The 20,036-nt window shown below is 36.6% G+C and overlaps 3 protein-coding genes across 3 annotated transcripts; all 3 read right to left on the bottom strand.

Moving 5' to 3' along the window:
• Positions 1–1,468: 1,468 nt before the first annotated feature.
• LOC141711318 (clathrin coat assembly protein AP180-like) lies at positions 1,469–4,051 on the bottom strand. The gene has a single exon (XM_074513696.1). The coding sequence runs from the start codon at positions 3,983–3,985 to the stop codon at positions 1,922–1,924; it is 2,064 nt and encodes a 687-aa protein (XP_074369797.1). The 5' UTR covers positions 3,986–4,051; the 3' UTR covers positions 1,469–1,921.
• A 5,272-nt stretch (positions 4,052–9,323) lies between these two features.
• Positions 9,324–12,673, bottom strand: LOC141711319 (glucan endo-1,3-beta-glucosidase 13-like). Its single transcript, XM_074513697.1, has 3 exons — positions 12,493–12,673; positions 10,954–12,237; positions 9,324–9,605 (listed from the first exon to the last, which is right to left on the bottom strand). The coding sequence occupies exons 1-3, from the start codon at positions 12,554–12,556 to the stop codon at positions 9,571–9,573; spliced, it is 1,383 nt and encodes a 460-aa protein (XP_074369798.1). The 5' UTR covers positions 12,557–12,673; the 3' UTR covers positions 9,324–9,570.
• A 692-nt stretch (positions 12,674–13,365) lies between these two features.
• LOC141711317 (uncharacterized) lies at positions 13,366–19,698 on the bottom strand. The gene is made up of 10 exons (XM_074513695.1): positions 19,236–19,698; positions 19,083–19,154; positions 18,278–18,419; positions 17,889–18,185; positions 17,646–17,793; positions 16,240–17,184; positions 15,884–16,119; positions 15,725–15,798; positions 14,577–14,684; positions 13,366–13,667 (listed from the first exon to the last, which is right to left on the bottom strand). Exons 2-10 carry the CDS (start codon positions 19,136–19,138, stop codon positions 13,622–13,624), a joined length of 2,052 nt encoding a protein of 683 aa, XP_074369796.1. The 5' UTR covers positions 19,139–19,154; positions 19,236–19,698; the 3' UTR covers positions 13,366–13,621.
• Between the last annotated feature and the right edge of the window lie 338 nt (positions 19,699–20,036).

Below are 20,036 nucleotides of genomic sequence, written 5' to 3'. Positions count from 1 at the left end.
CATGGGGAAGATAGAAAGATGGCTTATACATTTCCGTGTTCACATTTGTGTATGTAAAAAGAACTACTTGCATAGGCAGATATTATTACTATCAATAAATGAGTTCAAAGGTTTGTTATGAAATAGGAGGGTATTGGGTATGAGATTGTTGAATTTTGAGGGCTCGTTAGGTATTTAATACTAATATTATTTCTATTTCTACTTGAGGTATTGTTTTTATAAAAATAGATTATGTTGAAAAAGAGTTAAACGCACATATTAAGTTTGTTTTTTACGACTAAAAGTTAAGATCAATGAATGTTATCATTCATGTCTAGGTTTAAGGATCGAAATTTTCCTACCCCCACAATCTGTTTCTTGCCTTCCTTACTATGATATGATATACACAAATAACACTACACCGCAACTATTATAATGCTCCTACTTTATAGGTGGTTACTGCAACTTCAAGCTTTTAAAAAAATACAGAGTAAAATGCATCTCTTATATGCATCATGTTAACTTCACAGTTACATTTGCAACTTTTGGTCCAACTTTCCTTCCAACTTCATAGTTCCTGCTTCAAATAGGAACTATGCATCATGTTAACTTCTTGGTTACATTTTCAACTCTTGCTTCAACTTTCCTGCCAACTTCATTGTTCCTGCTTCAAAGAGGACGAATAGATTTCACAAGAGCCATGTTACTGTCTTGTACGATTAACTTCAATTTCAGTTTCCATGTAGTAAAATTACTATTATACTTGTAGTTGTAGGACATCTAATATTAAAAATGCTATGTAATCTGGTCTGATTCTCAATTGCCAGTTTTCAACCCACCGCATTATGTTTAACTTTGTGTTATAGAATAGAGAATCACAGTAATGATACGTGAAGCTACAGTTGAGAATTTTAGAGGACCCGCTAGGGACGCCTTCACATGCATTAGCTAATCAGTTGTTTTAGTTTATGACCTATTTCACATGCAATTATCTTATCATTTAGACATATTGACCAAGTCTGTCCATTTATCGTTTTATACCAATTCAATTCTTGGACTCTTGTTGTATAATTGGGGATACACTGATTGTTCTACATGCTTGATTCACAGCCGTATATACTAATCATAGAATGCCTGAGGTTAAATAATATAAACTCAGCTTAGACTTGTTCTATGTCAGAACTTTACAGGCATTCGCGAGTTGTATAATTCTTGCGAATCTGCTGTTCATTATTCTGTATATGAAATTTTTGTTAATTTTTTAGAACACTTTCGGAGATCTTTATTAAAATAAGTGAAGTCCGATAAAAGAAACCCAATAAACTGCAAATCGGCTATGTTCGGCTGTCCAGACTATCCAGTTACACGATCAATTATTCATTTTAATTATTTTTTTGTAAATATATATTCAGTTCATATTTAGTATAGTCTCTTATGAATAAGGTTGAGGTCACATTATTCACATCAAATAACCATATTTAGGCTCTTGATCAGTAAGAAATTGTATTCCGATTTCCAATCGGAGAAACATCTTTAAGGTTGATCTCGTAATTGAAATTATAATAAGGTTGCTTGTGAAGATTATGAATTAGATATGATTCATTTGATATTCAACTGACTCGGAAATTCAAAACCAATGCATACTCCCAGTTCGATGTTCTTCCTCGTTATGCTTGTTACCAGAGTTGTGAAGATAACGTGCATCAAAGTAACAAGATTGTAGGACACATGATTAGGAGTTCTTTAAAGTTGCTGCGGTAATGACATACCTGATGATAGAAAGAAAGCAATAAGAGAAATTCCAGATAATTTAACTATTAGCCTAATAGAAACAAGTGCCAGTGTTCTACTAAACCATAGATTATAATATGTACAGAAAGAAAGAAAAATCCTTAAAATCAATATTAATCTCATTTATTCCTAAGCTAAGCCATTTGTTTTGCTATGATCTCGTTTGTTGCTGCAACCACGTCTGTTGTTCATGCAAATTGATGGACCCGTTGAACATTTGTTCAGTGGCTAGATCAGAGAAAGGGTCATTCTCGTTTGGATTCTGCGCAGAAAATGTTGGTGTTGCTGCTTGAAATGTAGGCATTGTATATGCTGGAGTTGCTTGAAACGTAGGCGCTGCTAAAATGGCGTCATTGGTCTGTAAACCTGGCTCAAAATTTGCTGGACTGGTACTAGTTGTAGTTGGATCTGCAACACTAGGTACAATAGCTAATTCCCCTGATTCCTCCAAAAATGGATTGTAAGTCATTGTTGAAGTTGTTGCTGGTTGATTATACAAATCGTCTATGGATGTGAAATCTAGCTGTTGCTGTGATGGTTGTGTTGCAGTGCCTGCTAGCGCCAGCTCCCAACCCTGTCCTGAACTCATTTCTTCCCCATTTACTTGTTCAGTTTCCGAAAACGGATCAAAGGTGTTTGGTTTCTCAGGCTCTAACAGTGATAATGTCTGATATTCTGGGGTGGTGGTATATTCTGATGGCAATACTGCAGACTGATTATACAAACTATCCAGTGAAAAATTTACATCTTGTGTTTGTTGTATAGGTTGTGTCCTTGTTTCTGCCAGCACAAGCTCCCAGTTATTTACTGAACTTGACTCTTGCCCTTTTTGTTCTTGTTGAGGAGCTGCGTTAAAGGTGTTTGATTCATTAGGATCCAGCTGATGTGATGGTTGTTGCATGGCTTCTGCAAGCACAAGATCCCAACCAGAAGCTGAACTCAGTTGTGATTGGTGTTGCTCTGATACTGCTTCTTGTGTTTGCTCAGGCCAATCATCTAAGGATAGTAAATCCGCCATTGCATTTAATGCAGGTAGTGAATGAGTTGAACCTGCATCACTTGTTCTTAGTGTCTCGTCTCGTGGAGTGTGATCATCATAAGCCTCCAAGTCTATCGAAATCCCCTGTCTTGTTACTGTATCTGTAGCATTCATTAGTTCCTCTAATGATGTACCGGAAACTCCTCCAGAATATCTACTCGTGGAAAATTCGTGTCTTGATGAGTTTGGCGTTGTTGGTGCTGGGAGAGCTAGCATTTGTGGAGACTTTGGAACTGCTGGAAAAGACGATTGGTCTTTCAAGAATTCTTGTAATGTTCCAAGTAGCTCCTGAGATATTGCTTGAACGGTAGGGTACTCAGATGTTCTACCTACGCCTAAATTCTGACAATAAGAATAGTATTCGATAAGTTGTTCATATTGTTTGGAGGCCTTAACAGAAGCTTCAAAAGCACCAACGCATAAATTGTACTGCAAATGAAAGAAATTGTCCAGAAGAAGAGTGAGGCCATCGGAGATGTCTTTGTAAACATCAAAACTCTCTTGTACAATCGCGTATAGAGATATTAAGATCAATCGGTTTGTCCTGGCAGCACCAGTTGGACTCGTAGCAATTGCTCTGTCAAGCAATCGCTGCCAGAATGTGATCCTGTCAAGCAGCATTGGGGGTTTCATATCACGAATGACATCATTATTTCTTCGATGTTTCCTCTGACCACTTATTTCTCCATCTTTAAACGTGTATCGTCTCTGGAGCTTTCCCGTGAGAAAGCAGTCCAACCTCTCATCCAGATAAAAAGCAAACGTAATGACAAATGCAGTATAATCTCTCGGGCTTGAGTTGGAGTCTTCACGAAAGTTAGTAAGGCTGAGTATTTTGGCACCTCGTCTCGTTGCATGGAGGACTTCTCTAGGAAAATAAGGATCACCATCTTGAAATATCCGAAGAACAAGCATCAGTGATTTCAGTGCAACAATCCAGTTTCTTGTGCGCCCCACTCTCTTGCCTATAGCTCTGGCACATGATTTTGCATAAGTCTTGTCTGAAGATACGAGCTCGACAATTTCATTAATGTAACGTTCATCTGTTGGGATATTCTCATGTGTAGTGGCTTTCAGAATTGCAACCTCAAGGTTTGTGCTGCTAGCAACCTTTGCAAAACTAATGCTGGTTTGATCCTTTACTGCTCCAATGGCCTTCTTCAGCTTGCTCGGCATTATAGGTTTCGTGATCTCAATGTGTTTTTCGCATAGTTGGACGTTTGATTAGTTCATATTCTTACAAGTGATGTTGATTGTTTCAGGTGATTGGTAAAGGAGGGGAAGAAAGAGGAGGAGAAAGTGCAGTTGAAAGAATGAGGAACATTTTTTCATTTTGATGGAAAATGAGAATCAAGGGCTTCTCCTTGAGTCTCTCATTACCTCAAAGAGTTGATAAAGACTCGCACCATTGTTTTAGCTAGTCCATTAGTTTGGAGAGCATTGGCTATATCCACATTTATGATGATGGGCCTAAACTGGGCTTCTATGTTAAAATTTCAGGTCTCAGGATACACCAATGCAAAGTTGCAGTCCAAGAAAAGTACTGAGCCCAGTTGGATGAAGCTTCTAAAGCAGACAAAGGTAAAAGAATAGAGGATAGACCAAGTAAATGTAGTAGTAGTACTTCATCCGTCCCTTACGTTTCCCGTTTTGACTTTTTACACTATTGATGTTAAGTGATTGACTACTATTTTACGTCTAATCTATAAGATCAGATATAGTCATGAGTGATATTGTTGAATTCGTATTTATAAGTACTTTAATACAATGAAGTTTTTATATTTAATACTGATACAAAATGAAAGATATTAATAATCAAAAGTGTGCATCGACAAAAGTGTCCAACACAAATAGGAAACGTTTTTAGTAGAAAAAAGCAATGAGAGTAGTTAGAAACATGTGAAAAGGAAAAGGACAAATATGTGACTGATCAATAATACTGCAGACTGCAGTGTCAGGCCTGCATGTGATTCAGTACATCACCAAAGTGGGAAGCATACAGAATCTTTTGCATACTCACCTCTCTTTCATATCCTTGTATGCATGCACATATTGCATTGTTTGTGCAAGAATTTGTGTGTGGACAAGATCCAGGTTGAGTTATTTAAGTATCTTGCTCTTAAAGGATTTGTAAATTTGTATATGAGCTTATGTATTACCAAAAGGTTGTAAAAGCCTGACAGAGTGTAAACTCATTCTCACAGGTGAATGTGGAAATGAATGGTGGTTTTATATGTAAAAATTGACTTTTATGTCTAAGATATGAAATGTGTAAGATAGAGAAGTATATGAAGGCATGTTCATTATGTTAATGCTGCAGGATTTGGAGTGCATGCATGTGAATGACAGTAATAATAGTCTGCAGGAAATGTTTAAGCTCAAATACATTTACCGATATCAATGACCTCTCGATCCAACGATATATGTGTTGTTTATAAGCTCAAATACATTTACCGATATCAATGACTTCTCGATCCAGCGATATTGTGTTGTTTATTATACGAAATTTTTTTACTCTCTCTGACAATTCGTTATATGTGTTTTTAAACTAGTTTTCCTGGTTTTTCAATAATCAAGTGTTCGGGTCGGCGCAGCTCGATCAATCATGTAAAAGAATGTGATGGGAACATATTATTTCCGGGATCTGTATTTTGAATTTGGGTTGGTAAAATACAAGGAGCTGACAACGGTCAAACAACTGTGATTGACTGTGTTATCAAGATTGCACAACACAACAGAATGTTGCAGAACTTGACCGGATGCAAATGTAGATTTTACAAGAAGAACCCTAAAAAACTGGCAAAAACACGTAAATAATTCACTGACAAATCATCATTTAGTCCCGTCACAAAATATTGAGAAACATACAGAATCTCTTCTGCTACGTATTTCCTGCTACGTATTTCCTGTGACCCAGGGTCTATACACACAGAGGCGGATCCTCCGAGGGGCAGGGGTCATCCAACCCCGCTTAAAATTTTAGTTTAATTAAATATGTATATTCAAATTATATAAAAATTAAAAATGACCCCCCTTAATTTTTGCCAAAAAAAGATTGTCCACTACTTAAAATTTTTTAATGTCAAATATCTTTATATTGGGGCAACATTTATAAATGAAAGGTATATATTTTTTGTTTAAAAAAATTATGAGTTACAAATGAAAGTAGAAGTTATGAATATATGACAAAAAAGAATAGAAATGGATATTGAACTAGCATTTCTACTTAAACCACATATTTCTTTATTAGCTTTTGATTAAAATTCTATTCTTCAGAATTTGATCAAATACGTCTTCTAATCACTTAAATGCCAACTTTTTAAGTATACAGTTGACACAAGAACCAAAGTTGATTTTTAAAATTTAAATGGTATTCTTGACCTCGTTCAAAATATGGATGAAAAATACAATGATAAGGGTGTTATTCGGTCCGGACGAGCCGAGTTTCCAGTCGGGTGTAATTCGAATCAGGTTTAATTGAGTCGAGCTCGCTCGTTTAGTTAAACGAGCCTAAATCTCTGCCCGAACCCGACTTGTTAATTTTCACGAGTTTTAACGAGCCGGGCGAGCCGGCTCGTTCAATTTTACACTAAATCGAGCATAAAACGCTACCCGAATTCGGCTCGTTTAATTTCACGAGTCAAGTTAAGGCGACTCGTTTAATTAAACGAGTTGAAACCTTTACCCAGACTCGAGCTCGTTTACGAAATGAGCCGAGCCGAGACCAGTAAACTGAGTTCGAGCCGGGCGAGCTCGCGAGCTGCCTAGATCTTATTACAACCTTACACAAAGAAATTGAATATCCTTCGCTTTATATGTTGGTAAAATCGTCAGTGATTCTAACAGTTCCACTATATAAATTACCACTACACTGTTGAGCATTCTGCATTTTGATAACGTCAATGCTGTAAGAATAAGTCCAGGATATGTTTTCCTGATTTCTAGTTTGTAATTGATTTGTTTTGTCCTATTTATTCTTGTAATCGTTAGCATCTTTGATTGAGTAACGAGAAGAGCGGTTTTCTCTCAATAACATACCTTTACTCTTATTTAGTTTTAGCTTATATGCAATGAACAGTTCTGCAAAAATCTAGGCTGGAATCAGCATTTTTATTGCAAAATGTGTGAATGGCCATTTTTTTATTTTAGAATTGGTGAATTCAAATATAATTTATCAGTTCCTGCAATCTCATGCAGAAATCTATTAAGTTACTGATTTAATCCGAGACAATGCGAGAATGTCGTTAAATAGAGTATTAATCCGGGACAATATGAGAATGTTAGTAGATAAAGTATAACAACTTTATTCATGTTTTTTTTTAATAATTAGGTGACCTGGTCAGTTTACGTGCATCATGAATAATTTTAAACGACTAATTCTGAAAAGTGTTTGCACATATCACACTGTTATAACCATTTACTTAAATTCATGTATTTACCTGAAATCCCAGATAGAATTTTGGGGTTAAAATTGTATCTAAAATTTTAGGATGCTAAGATAATCAGGTTGATCTCAACCAGTGAGAGTCCTCATGATTCATGACGGGTACACTTGTCACATGTACTATTGCATGTTCTGAATAAATAATAAAAAAGTAGCATTGTATAAAATGCAGAATGCTCAACTGTGTAGTGGTTTTAATATAGTGGAGGTAGAGCCGGCCAAACGTGCGGGTTTGAACCGCCCGCTCGGGACCGGTTCGTACAGAAGACTGAAAATATTCAGTCCGAATCGGGCCGGTTCAAACCCGCATAATTCGCGTAAAAATAATCGAGCCGGTTACGAATCATGTATTGGAAAACCGGAATCGGGACCGGCACGCACATAACCCGCGCGAGCTGCACGCGCCTGCCAACCCGCACTGCTCGCACAACCCGCACAAGCCCGCGAGTCAGAGAGTGGAGACAACTCATGCAAAATTGCCTACATCAACTGCATTAGTATTTGTGATTAAGAAAAAACAAAATAATTATGAAATATTAAATATAATATTATTATTACTATATAGCAAATTGATCAACTGCATATAGCAAATAATACTATTATATTTATTTGCTATATTATAAAAAACAAAATAATAATATTATAAAAAACAAAATAATTATGAAATATTAAATATAATATTATTAATACTATATTACGAACTGTAATTACTATATATATACTAATTTAAATTACTATAATAAATTAATAACACCACAACTGTTTACAGACTATAAGACTACAATTATTATAAACTATTATAAAGAGAAGACAAAATATTTCAAGTTTCCAACCCGCGGCCAACCCGCACAGACCGCTCGTATACGCATGGACCGCACTACTAAGTCCGCACAGCCCGCAACCCGATCATATTCGTGGACCGGTTACGAGTTCTTATTTAGCGGTTCAAACTCGACCCGAGCCCGATTCGTTTGTACACCGGGCCGGTTCAGTGTTGAAATGTCGAGTGTCAAACCCGTAATAAACCCGGCCCGGATCGCACTACTGGCCACCTCTAAGTGGAGGGAAGGTGCAGTTAAATGCATGTGCATGGCCGGTCCCCGGAACATGGGTTGTTTACGGTAATATAATTATACCTAGTTTATTCCAGATTGTATGTTACCATCATGAATCACTTAAATTAATCAAGACAAGTCGTAGGTGGGAAGATATTACGCAACATGTTGATAAATCTTTGCGTAAAAGGAAGCATTTGTAATGTGTGCGTTTGTGATTTGAGATATCATAGCCAAGCCAGGTCTTTCATCATCATTTTTTACTGCAATATCCTTACATCATTCTTCTGAAACAGGATCTCTTTTCAATTATATCGGTGACGTATTACAACGTCACGTTTACGTCTGTTAAATTTACTTGCAAGCCTACTCGAAACCTGGTATGTTTTTTTATTCTAGTTGAACATAGTCAAGTGTCGTGTCTTTCACAAACTTCGGATTCTCGATATTTCGTAAAAATAAAATACCGCTAAATAAAGAAGTATGGGTTGATTTCACTATGTTCGTTACTTCTCGGCCAACAATTAATAATTAGGAACATAGATCGGAGCTCAACTTTTACGAGACTGAAACTCAAAAAAAAATAATCTTTTTACTAGATTTTTCAATTTTTTTAATATAAAAAAGTTAAATTAATATTTTAACCATTTAATCTCCGATTTATGATCATATAACTATAAATAAAATTAAATACGAGATCTTAAAATTTTAATAAAATTACTAATATTTTATTCTGTTAGAGCACGTGTCCCAGTTTGCCCCATACTTATTCCGCCCTTGGACATAGTGGAGTTGAATTTTAACAGGAACTCGGAAATAATTGCTGTCAAAGTTGAAAAAGGGCTAGTGGGAGGCAGCAGCTGCAGGTTGCGCGGCACAGTCCTGCGCAGTGCGCACAACCTTAGGCATCTAAAGCCTAAAGGAGTAATATTTGTTCAAGAATTTATAATGAGAAAGATGGGATACAATATTGAAAACATGACTGGTAAAAAACTAAAAATAAAGAAATTATACGTAAATGAACCAACATATATATATAATCATATCAATCTAATATTACAATTATACTAGCTTAGACTGGTCTACTGCATACTGCTAAGGAGCTGGAAATAGTTATACACATTAAGCTAATACATGTGGCCTTATCCTACTAATCTAAGCCTAATCACCCACCTAAACACTTCCCCAAAAATTGACAACTCAACTCTTTAGTTTCTTCATTTTTCTTTCTTTCATTCTTAAACAACTTTCATAATGTAGACTTAGTAACCAGTTGGAAATTCACACTTGCCAAACCCTGCAAACACCAAATCCACAACAAACAACTTCATTATTAGTACAAAAGAACAAGTTTAATGCTAGATGCAAAAATGGTTATAGTCATTACTATAATTTGACACCAAAAAGTGTTTTTTGGTGTAAAAGAAAAATTGCACTCCAATGCCAATTTCATAACTAGTTTTAAATTTGCATAAATCTTTTAACTTCTACTTAATTTAATCTTGTTTTGATACTTTAAGATATACAAGATAATAATTATTTAACTTTTCTCATCCATCTGTAGTAATAGATGATACGGCAATAATGCATATATGCATTCTTGATTTCAAATATAGAACCAAATATACAACCAATGATGCATATTTGCTTTTAAGTATAACATCACTTTGAAATTAATTTTTTTTACATTTAGTGCTATAATAAAGCAATAGCACTAAATATAGCATTACATTGGACTTACTCCCTCTGTCACTCCCATTTGTTTACACTTTCCTTTTTTGGATATCCATTCCAATTGTTTACATTTCAAAATTTTCCAAAAATAGTAAAGTTTTTATAATTTTTAAATTAACTACATCCACTACTTTCCTCCACTATACCCACCCACTTTATACATATAATATTAATCGGTCCCACTACTTTACTCATTTTTTCAACTTTTTTCCACTATTTTATCATTTTTCTTAAACTCCGCGCCCCATCAAATGTAGTTGTCTTTATATTGGGAAGCCCGGTAATTCTAGCCCCCTCTTTGTCTCCATTTATCACATGCTGCCCATTCTTCTCCAAAAGACAAATTTCCACCCATTTGTCATTAACTTTTACTTACCCAGTTTTATTGTGGACCCCTTTCCACTCCAACATAATATCCCATTGGATTCCCGCGTTATTTTCCTCCCCACATTTCTTTTACATTTTTTAATACTCCCTGTATAAAACACACAGAATCCAATAAATGTTGAACCAACACTACAATGATCCATTAGTCAATATCCCCCCACCCTCACTCTGTCCTAGCCCTGCGGCTCCCCCACTATTACCCCTGGGCGGGGCGGATAAAGAAATTTTACCCGGGATATCGATTATATTTTGTGAATATATTATTATATTTTTGAATTTTCGGTAGATATTTTTATATAATTTAGAAAAAAATAATGATAAAAAGGTAAAATTTTATTTTATAGAGGACACATGTCCCCGTATCATAACTTATAGTAAACGGATGAACGATAACGTCGAATTCGAACTCGAACCCGATTTACAATAAAGAACAATTTATGCACACGAAACTCGAAAATAACGGTGAACAGTAATAAAAAGTTACCAATGCAGTAAAAATCAAGAGTAAAAAATGATGAACTTACTAGGAGGTTGTGTGACAACAAAACCAGCACCACCAAAATAACAAGTCCCCCCCACACGCCCTTTCTTCTGATAATAACTATTAAACGCAAACGAAGCATGCGCCTCCAGCGTGTTAGGATCATAGCAAGTGGACCCCGGTTGAATCGGATGGCAATCAGCCCCGCCCTCACCACAAGCATAATCTAGACCTCCCTGCAGCTTATCTTTCCCCGCATCCTTATTCGCTACACACCACGTATGTGCACTCACACTCACCTCTCTCTTGTTTACCGGTGACCGGCTGGCCCGGTAACTTTTTAACCCCTCCACGGTAAAAGGTATTTTGTACACATTTTTTTCATCCGGGTAAAAAAGCCCGTAGTTTCGCTCCGATGTGGGCCCGAACTTTTGGTTTTCGTTGAATAAAGCGAATAAATAAACGGTCAGATCTGCTTTTGGTCTCAAGGGGGTCCCACCGCCAGTTAGAACACGTCGGACTAGGTTTCCGTTATAGCTAGCGGCGTTCTCGATACTCGCGCCAATTTCGTTCTCGTCGCCTTTTGACGGCCATCCTGTCTCCGTTACTATGATGTTAACGTCGTCATATTTTAACGCCGTCATGGCGGCGAACACGGCGTCGATTTGCGCGTCGAAGAGGCTGAAGTAACGGAGGCCGTTACCGGCGTCGACCATTCCTGGGTTTGGACGGAAAAGCGCGTAGTCTAACGGGATGACGTCAGAGTTTGACTCGTACGCGAAAAACGGGTATGCGTTGACCATGAGATCCGACCCGGTTTTGCGGAGAAACTCAAGCATGGGTCGGATAACCGACCCGATTAGTTCGGGTTTGAATGACCCGGATGAGGATGGGTAGGAGTTTTGTAAAGCTGAGAGAGCTATGGGAGAAGAGACTTTAATAAACTTGTCAAGATTATATTTGACAAGGGCATTATGGACATTTTGCATGGCGGGTAATAAAAACCGGGTCGTGTTTTTCGGGTCGACAAAGACTTCGTTTCCGACAGCAATGGATTCGATTTGAGTAGAAGGGTGGTAAGAAACGACGTTTTGTTTGACCCATGACGTGGCAAAGGATTGAGATTTGGCGGCGGAGGAGAGGAGTTCGTTGGGGAGGTCAATGGTGACTTTAATGTTGGTGTTGGAGAGGGATTTGAGGATAGTCGGGTCGGAGTCGTAAAGTTTGACCCGGGTGAGGCCGTGGGTTTTGAGGAGGGTGGTTACTTTTGGGGCGCTGGGGAGGTTGTTTGCTATTCGGCCGTAGTTTACTCCTACTGATCCTCCATCTGCATGTAACAAAATGGCATTTAAATTAACTAAAATGAGAGAGAGATTGCAATGCGGTGAATGACATTTAAATTAACCAAAAATATGAGAGAGTGTGAGAGAGGGAGGGAGAGAGAGAGAGAGATTGCAATGCTGTGAATGCCATTTAAATTAACTAGAGAGAGAGAGGGGGGGGAGGGAGAGAGAGAGAGAGAGAGAGAGAGAGAGAGAGAGAGAGAGAGAGAGATTGGAATGCTGTGAAAGATGAGATATACCTGAGAATGTGGTTGAGGAAATGAGGAGAAATGAGAGGAAGATGAGGGAGATTGTACGGTCCATGGTTAGTGTTTTTTGTGGAGTGAGCTGTGTAGACAATAATGGTTATGGGGAGGGGGAAGTTTAATTTATACAGAGAGAGAGAGAGATGTGAAAATGTGGTCGGGGGCAGTTGTGTAATTAGTGATAGGGTTTGATTGCTGAGTTTTGAGGAGTAAAACGGTCCAGGGGTACACTAATCTATGATAGCTAAACTCAATACTAGATGGAGTTGAACAGAGGTCAAATGTTCACAACGGTTCTTATTACAAGATATTTGTGTCCGTTGGATTTTAACACAGATTATATGACGGATTCATTGAGACCTTCAACTAAGATGCAATGAGGTCGGTTGATGCATCTCATCCCAACTAAGACCTTCAACTTGCTAATTTTGTTCATAATGGACATTTTGTCATTTTTATTCGAACGTCTTTTTTCGATAATAATACACACGGGGCTCATTTCATTTATGAGTACACGTCCATTATCATATTGACAACTCATCAGAAATTATTTTGGAAACCGTTTTTGGGATTATATCATTTCTCTTTTCATTTTTCCGAGTCTGTAATGCATCCATTCTACACGTCTAATATTTCCATATATAGGATACGTTTCTTAAAAAGGCTATAATTCAATTGAGGTCTATTCCCAAAATTATATATGAACTGCATCATGCAGCTGAATTATTCAACTATAACTATGCCACCAAGATGTGGATGGCCAAGTATCTCATCTATTTTACATTATTAACTTAACTTTTTAGGAAACAAACTATTTACAAGTTACAAAACTGACATCAAGGAACACAATGAATAAATAAAACAACATAAAAAAAATTAAAAAATATATATATATATATACGAGCTCAACTACAGTACAGTTTAGAGTCTCTGCATCTCTTGCGTCAAAACAGTGCTTCGAATTGTGCAAATTACCTACTTATCTTGTATTCTTGGTTAAAACAGTGCCTCTTATGATGTAGTTCTCTTGTAAATGTGTTGTAAAATTTGTTCTATAGTCAGCATTTGAAGTCATGAAGGCACATGATGTGCTGAAAGCACTCCTCTGGCAGGTGAATTCCGTTCATCTCTGCTTCGTACGGTGAGGGCTTCTTCCCTTGTCCTTTACACTGGAGAAGGAAAATGTTTAATCAGCTCCCAGCAAGTTCAACGGCTAAGCAACAATATTAAGCTAGACAAATGTGAATCCAACAGTGCTTTAAAGAAAAATATCAGATATGGTGATATAATAAACTGTGGCAAGCAGATAAATCCAATGTTCTTGCTCGCAACTCAACAACTTCGTCTGCTAACAAAAAATTTAATAATGGATTATCTGCGATCTAAACGTCCACTCATTATAATGGTTACCAGCTTAATTACAGAAGCTGAAAATTATCTTAATAATTGTTCCTGTTCCCTTTCCTGATAAGTTCATAATTGATAAGAGCACGAACAGCTAATGGGATTTCATGGGAATTTATTGGAGAGAAGATATCGCCTTTACAAACATATATTTCTAATAGAGAAGCCTGAGCACGCATGCAACCGCGTATGGAGGAGGGAAAAAAAATCAAGTAGCTCTATGACTATCTACTGTGGCTGCTGCTTAAAAGTAGTGTTACAAATATATTACCCCTCCACAGAATTGTTTAAATTTGCAGCAGTGCTTTCATTGTGCTCTAAGTTGTGTAAAAGTCTTTTACATTTGTTTCAAAACTTGTGATGTTCTAAACTTCCAATGCAGTATGCCAATTAACTGACTTGGCAGTTGGCACCAGAAGCATACACAATGTGATCATACTCATCATTGATGACTGCAGATACATGACCTTATATTTTAGTGAAACTTGTAACAGATATACTATCAACTTGTTAAAGTAAATCAAATGTAAAAATTACGCAGAAGAATCACAATTTTATAAGATTTTACTGAGAACATGAAGGTAGAAGCATTTCTTTGAATTACAAGATGAGCAACATGATAAAAGCCTTATTTATATATGAATTCTATATTGCCAAGAAATACGATAACTTACAAATTCGTAGATTCAGATTTTTGTACTCTCTGTTCATCATCAGTCGGCTGAAATCTGTGCCGTCGTTGAGATAGTCTTTGAATTAACTCGAGCACATGATTATAGATGCTGCAAAAAAAATGATTTTGGTACGCTTGAAAATTTGTGAGATCCATAATTAATCCTATAGACAACAAATTTGATACAAACAGATGCAAAGGTAAATGACAAAATCCTAATGAAAAATAAGGGTACGACCGAGTACATCAGAACCTGCTAATGTGGGAGCTTTGTGCACAGTGTACCTCTATATAAAGTCATTAAAATTAAGTCTCAGTACTTGGAAAATATATTTTCGTTCTAAATTAACTATGGCCCCCACGGTGCAAATATTGTTCAACAAACCACTTCGTTGATATTGGGATGAGAAAAAATTCAAGTCACATTGGAAGCAAAGATTATATTAGATGACTGAAAACTGCTGCTAGAAGCAAATATAATTTTTTTACTGCATTGCTCTTTATATAGAGTTGATACATAACTTAACAGGATAATTTACTAACATTAAGCAAATGAGTCATTTGCTAACTAAATTTAATAATCAAACACCAGTTACAAACATAACATATTTTGCAATGATTGCATTGCATCAGCTGATTAAAGCAATCTAAAACCTAGTATTGTAGGTGCTTTGGACATTGACATCTAGACAGAGTTCACGTATATTCAACTATGATTAGATCTCCTGGCAGCCAAATGAGGCAGGAGCCTAATGGTCTAACGACTTAAGTTTGGGAAAATTTTGACTTATGATTGAATATGACCCGTCATATGAACTAAACGTATTTCAATACTCAACAGCAGCACGTTTCAAAGCTCAACAGAGGAGGCTGCAAATATTGTAAACATTGTACAAGTGGAAACATACCGCGAACACATCAACACATATTGTAACAAAGATTAAATAAATTATTAAATTGAATGTAACTAATAAAAAGACACAAAAATGAAATCAGCAACTAAAAAAAGTCACAACTTCGGGTGATGTCCTTGTACACACAAAGAATACTATACGAAAAGCAGCACAAAAAAAGGTAAAAAACGCTAGCTACGTATATGAAGACCAAATAAATGGATATGAAACTGATAGATGCCATAGATCTACCTACCTTAAACGGTGACGATTGCAGGCTGTGAAGAATGCAACAAAACCATTCAAAATGCTCCGAACAGCCCGAAAGACCTATGAACGAAAACAATTGTGACGCAATTAGAACCAATTCTTAGAATGCTGTCAATAAATAACAAAAAGGTTAAAACTTTAAAACCTGAGAAAAAAGGTCATTCCACAGAGTGCGCCACAAGGAAACCTCTGTATTCACTGTAGCATCAGCAGCTGAAGCCAACTGGAAGATGCTACTGATAAAGAACCAGATATCTCCAATCAGATCATAAACATTGCTAGAAATAAACACTATAAGATTACATATCCCAAGAACAAGGCGAAGCGGAGCGTAGAGTATTTCCCAAATGATCCAGAATACAGGGTACAAAAGGGAAGCCACTGCAATTCATTCAAATCATTTAATGGTGATACTGTCAGAAATAAATTTTATAAAATACATGAACTGAAAATTTGAGATGTAACAAAATTGTATACAATATTATGGGTAGAATTACGCACCAATGTTCCATAAAAGTGACAGAACAAACCAGAGGGGCAACAATACAGTCTCAGCAAGGTTCTCGAGCAAACCAAAAGAAGACTCCACCGCAATCCATATGATGGTGCCGAAGTTCTCTGCTATCTGTATAAATGTATCCCAGAAAGGAACAAGAAGCTCCCACAACACCACAATAGGTCCTGCCACTGGCTGTGTAAGAACACGGAAGAAAGTTCTAATAGTTCGAGAAGTCGTCAACAACCACTCAATAGCCTTCTGCGAATTTTGCAAAAATAACATTGTACCCAAGTACTTGATTCTTGATACCATCTCCCACGTATCAATCCAATCTAAAAGTGGCCCGCAAATACGAGATGCAGTAGCCTTGAGAACAGGGACATTTTTATATAGATCATAAAATCCAATCAGAACAGTGACAATAGATATGAGCACATACAGAGCTCTAACTAGAGGACACATCCATGGACGATAAAATTTGCAAAATACTGGGTACGACTGAAGAAATATGACCCACGAAGGAAGGCCCGACTCCAATAAAGTAAGTAGTCGCAAATCAGAAGTGATTATTTCCTTCAATTTAAATGGAAGGTCGTGGTCATTAAACCGAAATAAAATTAAAACATCCCTGTACTGGGTATCTTCAATAGCTTCTTCACAATCACTTGCATAACGGACATGGGAAAGTATAGGTGAAGCAAAATCTTCATCATCTTCTTCCGAACATGTATCCATTCTAGTTCCAGAATCAATGGAGCTCATGATCCTTCGTCTTTTGTAAGGCCCATCCTCGGGAGGTAGTGTGCGTGGTGTAAAACCTGATTTAATCTCCACAGTTGATGGATATACACTGAAGCTGCTACAAGGTGAGCATGGTGTTTCATCTCCTTCATCATCTACATTTACGGTCCGCGCGAAAAAATCTTTAGCATCGTAGAAGACATCTCCTGTGGAAGTTACAGACAGATATAAATCACACAACCAACCAAAAGTATAAAGATCTACAACAATCTATTCCTGTGAAATAATACAATCATAGGTTATGACATGATAAAACATAAACATACTCTGCTATATAAAATTTTAGACTAAAAACTCTACAAACCATTGGAGAAATCAATGCAAACTGGCTATTAAACCACAAAGATCATGCATCTTCAGAACATAGGCAGCTTTGAAATAAAAAATAACCAGAAATCAGAAGTGTGTATATATAATTCTTATCCTCTCCTCGTAATTAAAATGAACTGCAGTCTGCAGGTGTAAGGAACATACACCAATTAAAGCATGGACATATTCACATGTTTTATAGCGAAGAGAGTTCTTAATAAAAGCAGATGGCATTCTAAATGCCAAACAACAAATGAGCTGCTTTATTTCTACGGTAACAAAAAAAATTAGATAGTACCTATTGCACTCTCTAGATGCTCTTTCAAAAACGCCCTCTCTGTAGGAGTCCCTGAGAACCATGAAGGTATGCATTTAGCAGCTTGTGCTATACTGTCGAATTCCCATCTTGACATGAACTTGGCCTCAATAGCCAAAGATGTATCAGTCTGCAAATTGTAATATTATATGAAAATTATAGACAGTGGCAGACTGGCAAATTAAACATGGGGAAAAAAGATGCATCCGAAATTTGTTTATTTACCTGAAGTTCATTTAAGTAGTTGATACCACGAACATCAGACCACGCAACTTCAAAGACAATGAAACCATACAAGGTCCTATGCAACTTGCTATTTAAAATTAGAGAGGTTCTCAATTTCTTCACAGGCAACAAGGCTCTTTTCTTAGATAAGGAAGCAGCATCAATAACTGAGAACCATTTTTTTAAGTTTCTAGATTTGCTGGTATTTAGTTTGGAAGTACCCTTCACCTCGAACAAATTTCCGATATCTCTTCTCTCCTTCTTTTTCCTAGTGTTCGCAAAGGGGGACAACCTAGACTGGTGGTACACAGAAGAATTACATAAGTATGCAAACATTATTATCGATAAATAAATGGAAAATAAACAGCATGCCTTTCTACGCTAACAACCTTAGTGACCATCAGTTGCCATATGTGTGCAGGACGGGAGACAAGGTCTTCCAACCATGGGCGGTTGTCCACCAAGATATAGAATTTCTTACTTTCAGGAGCTAGAAAAAGGTTAAGATGTGAAAGATAGGACTGCAAGTCCCTGCAATAGAAAATAGATTAATATTAGTGAAGTCCGCACAGAACAAAAAAGATATTAAATCAAAGTTACCCTGTGCTTTTTCCCTCAGCAATAGCAACATCTTTAATAAAATTGTCAAGACCATAATCAAGACATCAAGAAATGTCACATTACTGATCTAATTCTAAAATCTTTCTATGGTTAATTTTCATTTAAACATAAAGATCATGCAGCATACAACGGGGACCTCTTTCACCAACAAAATGTAAAGAACAAATTGAATCAATCAAGGCAATCGCAAAATTAACTAATTGCTCACAGCTAACCTAAAAACAGTCTTCTAAACATATAAACAGATCACAAAATGCAAATTGAGCAACTTAATTTGCAGAACTTAAGTAATTAGAAAGTCAACATTTCATGCAATCATTAAAAAAACACATGGAACATAAAAATGAAGTCTAAAGTCAGAGAGAGAGAGAGGTATATCCAATATAACATTTCATATGTATGCATAAACAGAGAGAGAGGGAGGGAGAGGGAGAGGGAGGGAGAGAGAGAGAGATGTAATTCCAATGTAACATTTCATATGTATGCATAAACAGAGAGAGAGAGAGAGAGAGAGAGAGAGAGAGAGGGAGAGAGAGAGAGAGAGAGAGAGAGAGAGAGAGAGAGAGAGAGTACCCAATTTGGAGAGTGGTCAAGGGAGAAACAGAGCAGCTGCACTTTCCCATGGACATAAAACTACTCTTAACCCTGCTTTCAAGTAATCAATAATTAACACACAAATAATATTACTAATATTATTATTATCATCATCAAGTTATTATTTAAAACCTGGAAAGAGAGAGGAATGGATGGAGAAGAGATCACCGGCGAACTTCATAACAGGGAGGTAAGACGGTGTCGGAGAGACACGTGGACGGCCAGGATGCGAAGACAGAGAAAGTGATCAACGGACAGGAACAGCAGAAGACACGCGGATCGAAGTAAAACCTAAATACGGGAGCAGAAGCAGAAGAAGATGAGTCATTAATAGATGTAGTAATTATAAGAGTAATAACTGCCTCATTAAGATTTCAATATATATCTACAAACAAACACACATTACATATGTGTGTGTTGTGTAGTAACGTGTGTGTATGTATGTATGTATATATGCAACTACTTTGTGTTTTGTATGACTCTCTCTCTCAAAATCTCTCTCTCTCAAAATCTCTCTCAATCTCTCTCTTGCTTAAGGTAGAAGCTAAGAGTTGAAGTCTTTGAGAGGCACTCGTCAGCAGGCTACTATTTCATTGTGGATAGACCAAGTTTGTTTTGTTTCCCTTTGCTATTTTTCCTTTCATAAATATATTTTTATCTTTTTTTAAATACAAAAAAAGAAGGCTAGTTAAATTTACAAATTGTCCTTTTTAATAGTAATAAATTTTTATTTGATTTACAAATTGTCTCTTTTAAGGGTTTTTTCATGGTCCTAATTTGGTCATGTCAGTAGTTTGATTTTTTTTTCCCTGAACATCTATTCTTTTTCCGGTTTACAAGTAGTTATTATTTATTTTTTTGAAACTACAAATAGTTATTATTATTCAATATATTCAATTACAAACTTGCGAAATGAACTTGCTACAAGATGTG

The sequence above is a fragment of the Apium graveolens genome, chromosome 3 (assembly GCF_009905375.1).
Source record: "Apium graveolens cultivar Ventura chromosome 3, ASM990537v1, whole genome shotgun sequence".
Taxonomy (NCBI): Eukaryota; Viridiplantae; Streptophyta; class Magnoliopsida; order Apiales; family Apiaceae; genus Apium; species Apium graveolens.
Note: the sequence above shows the minus strand (reverse complement) of the source record. Positions and strands in the feature narration are given on the sequence as shown.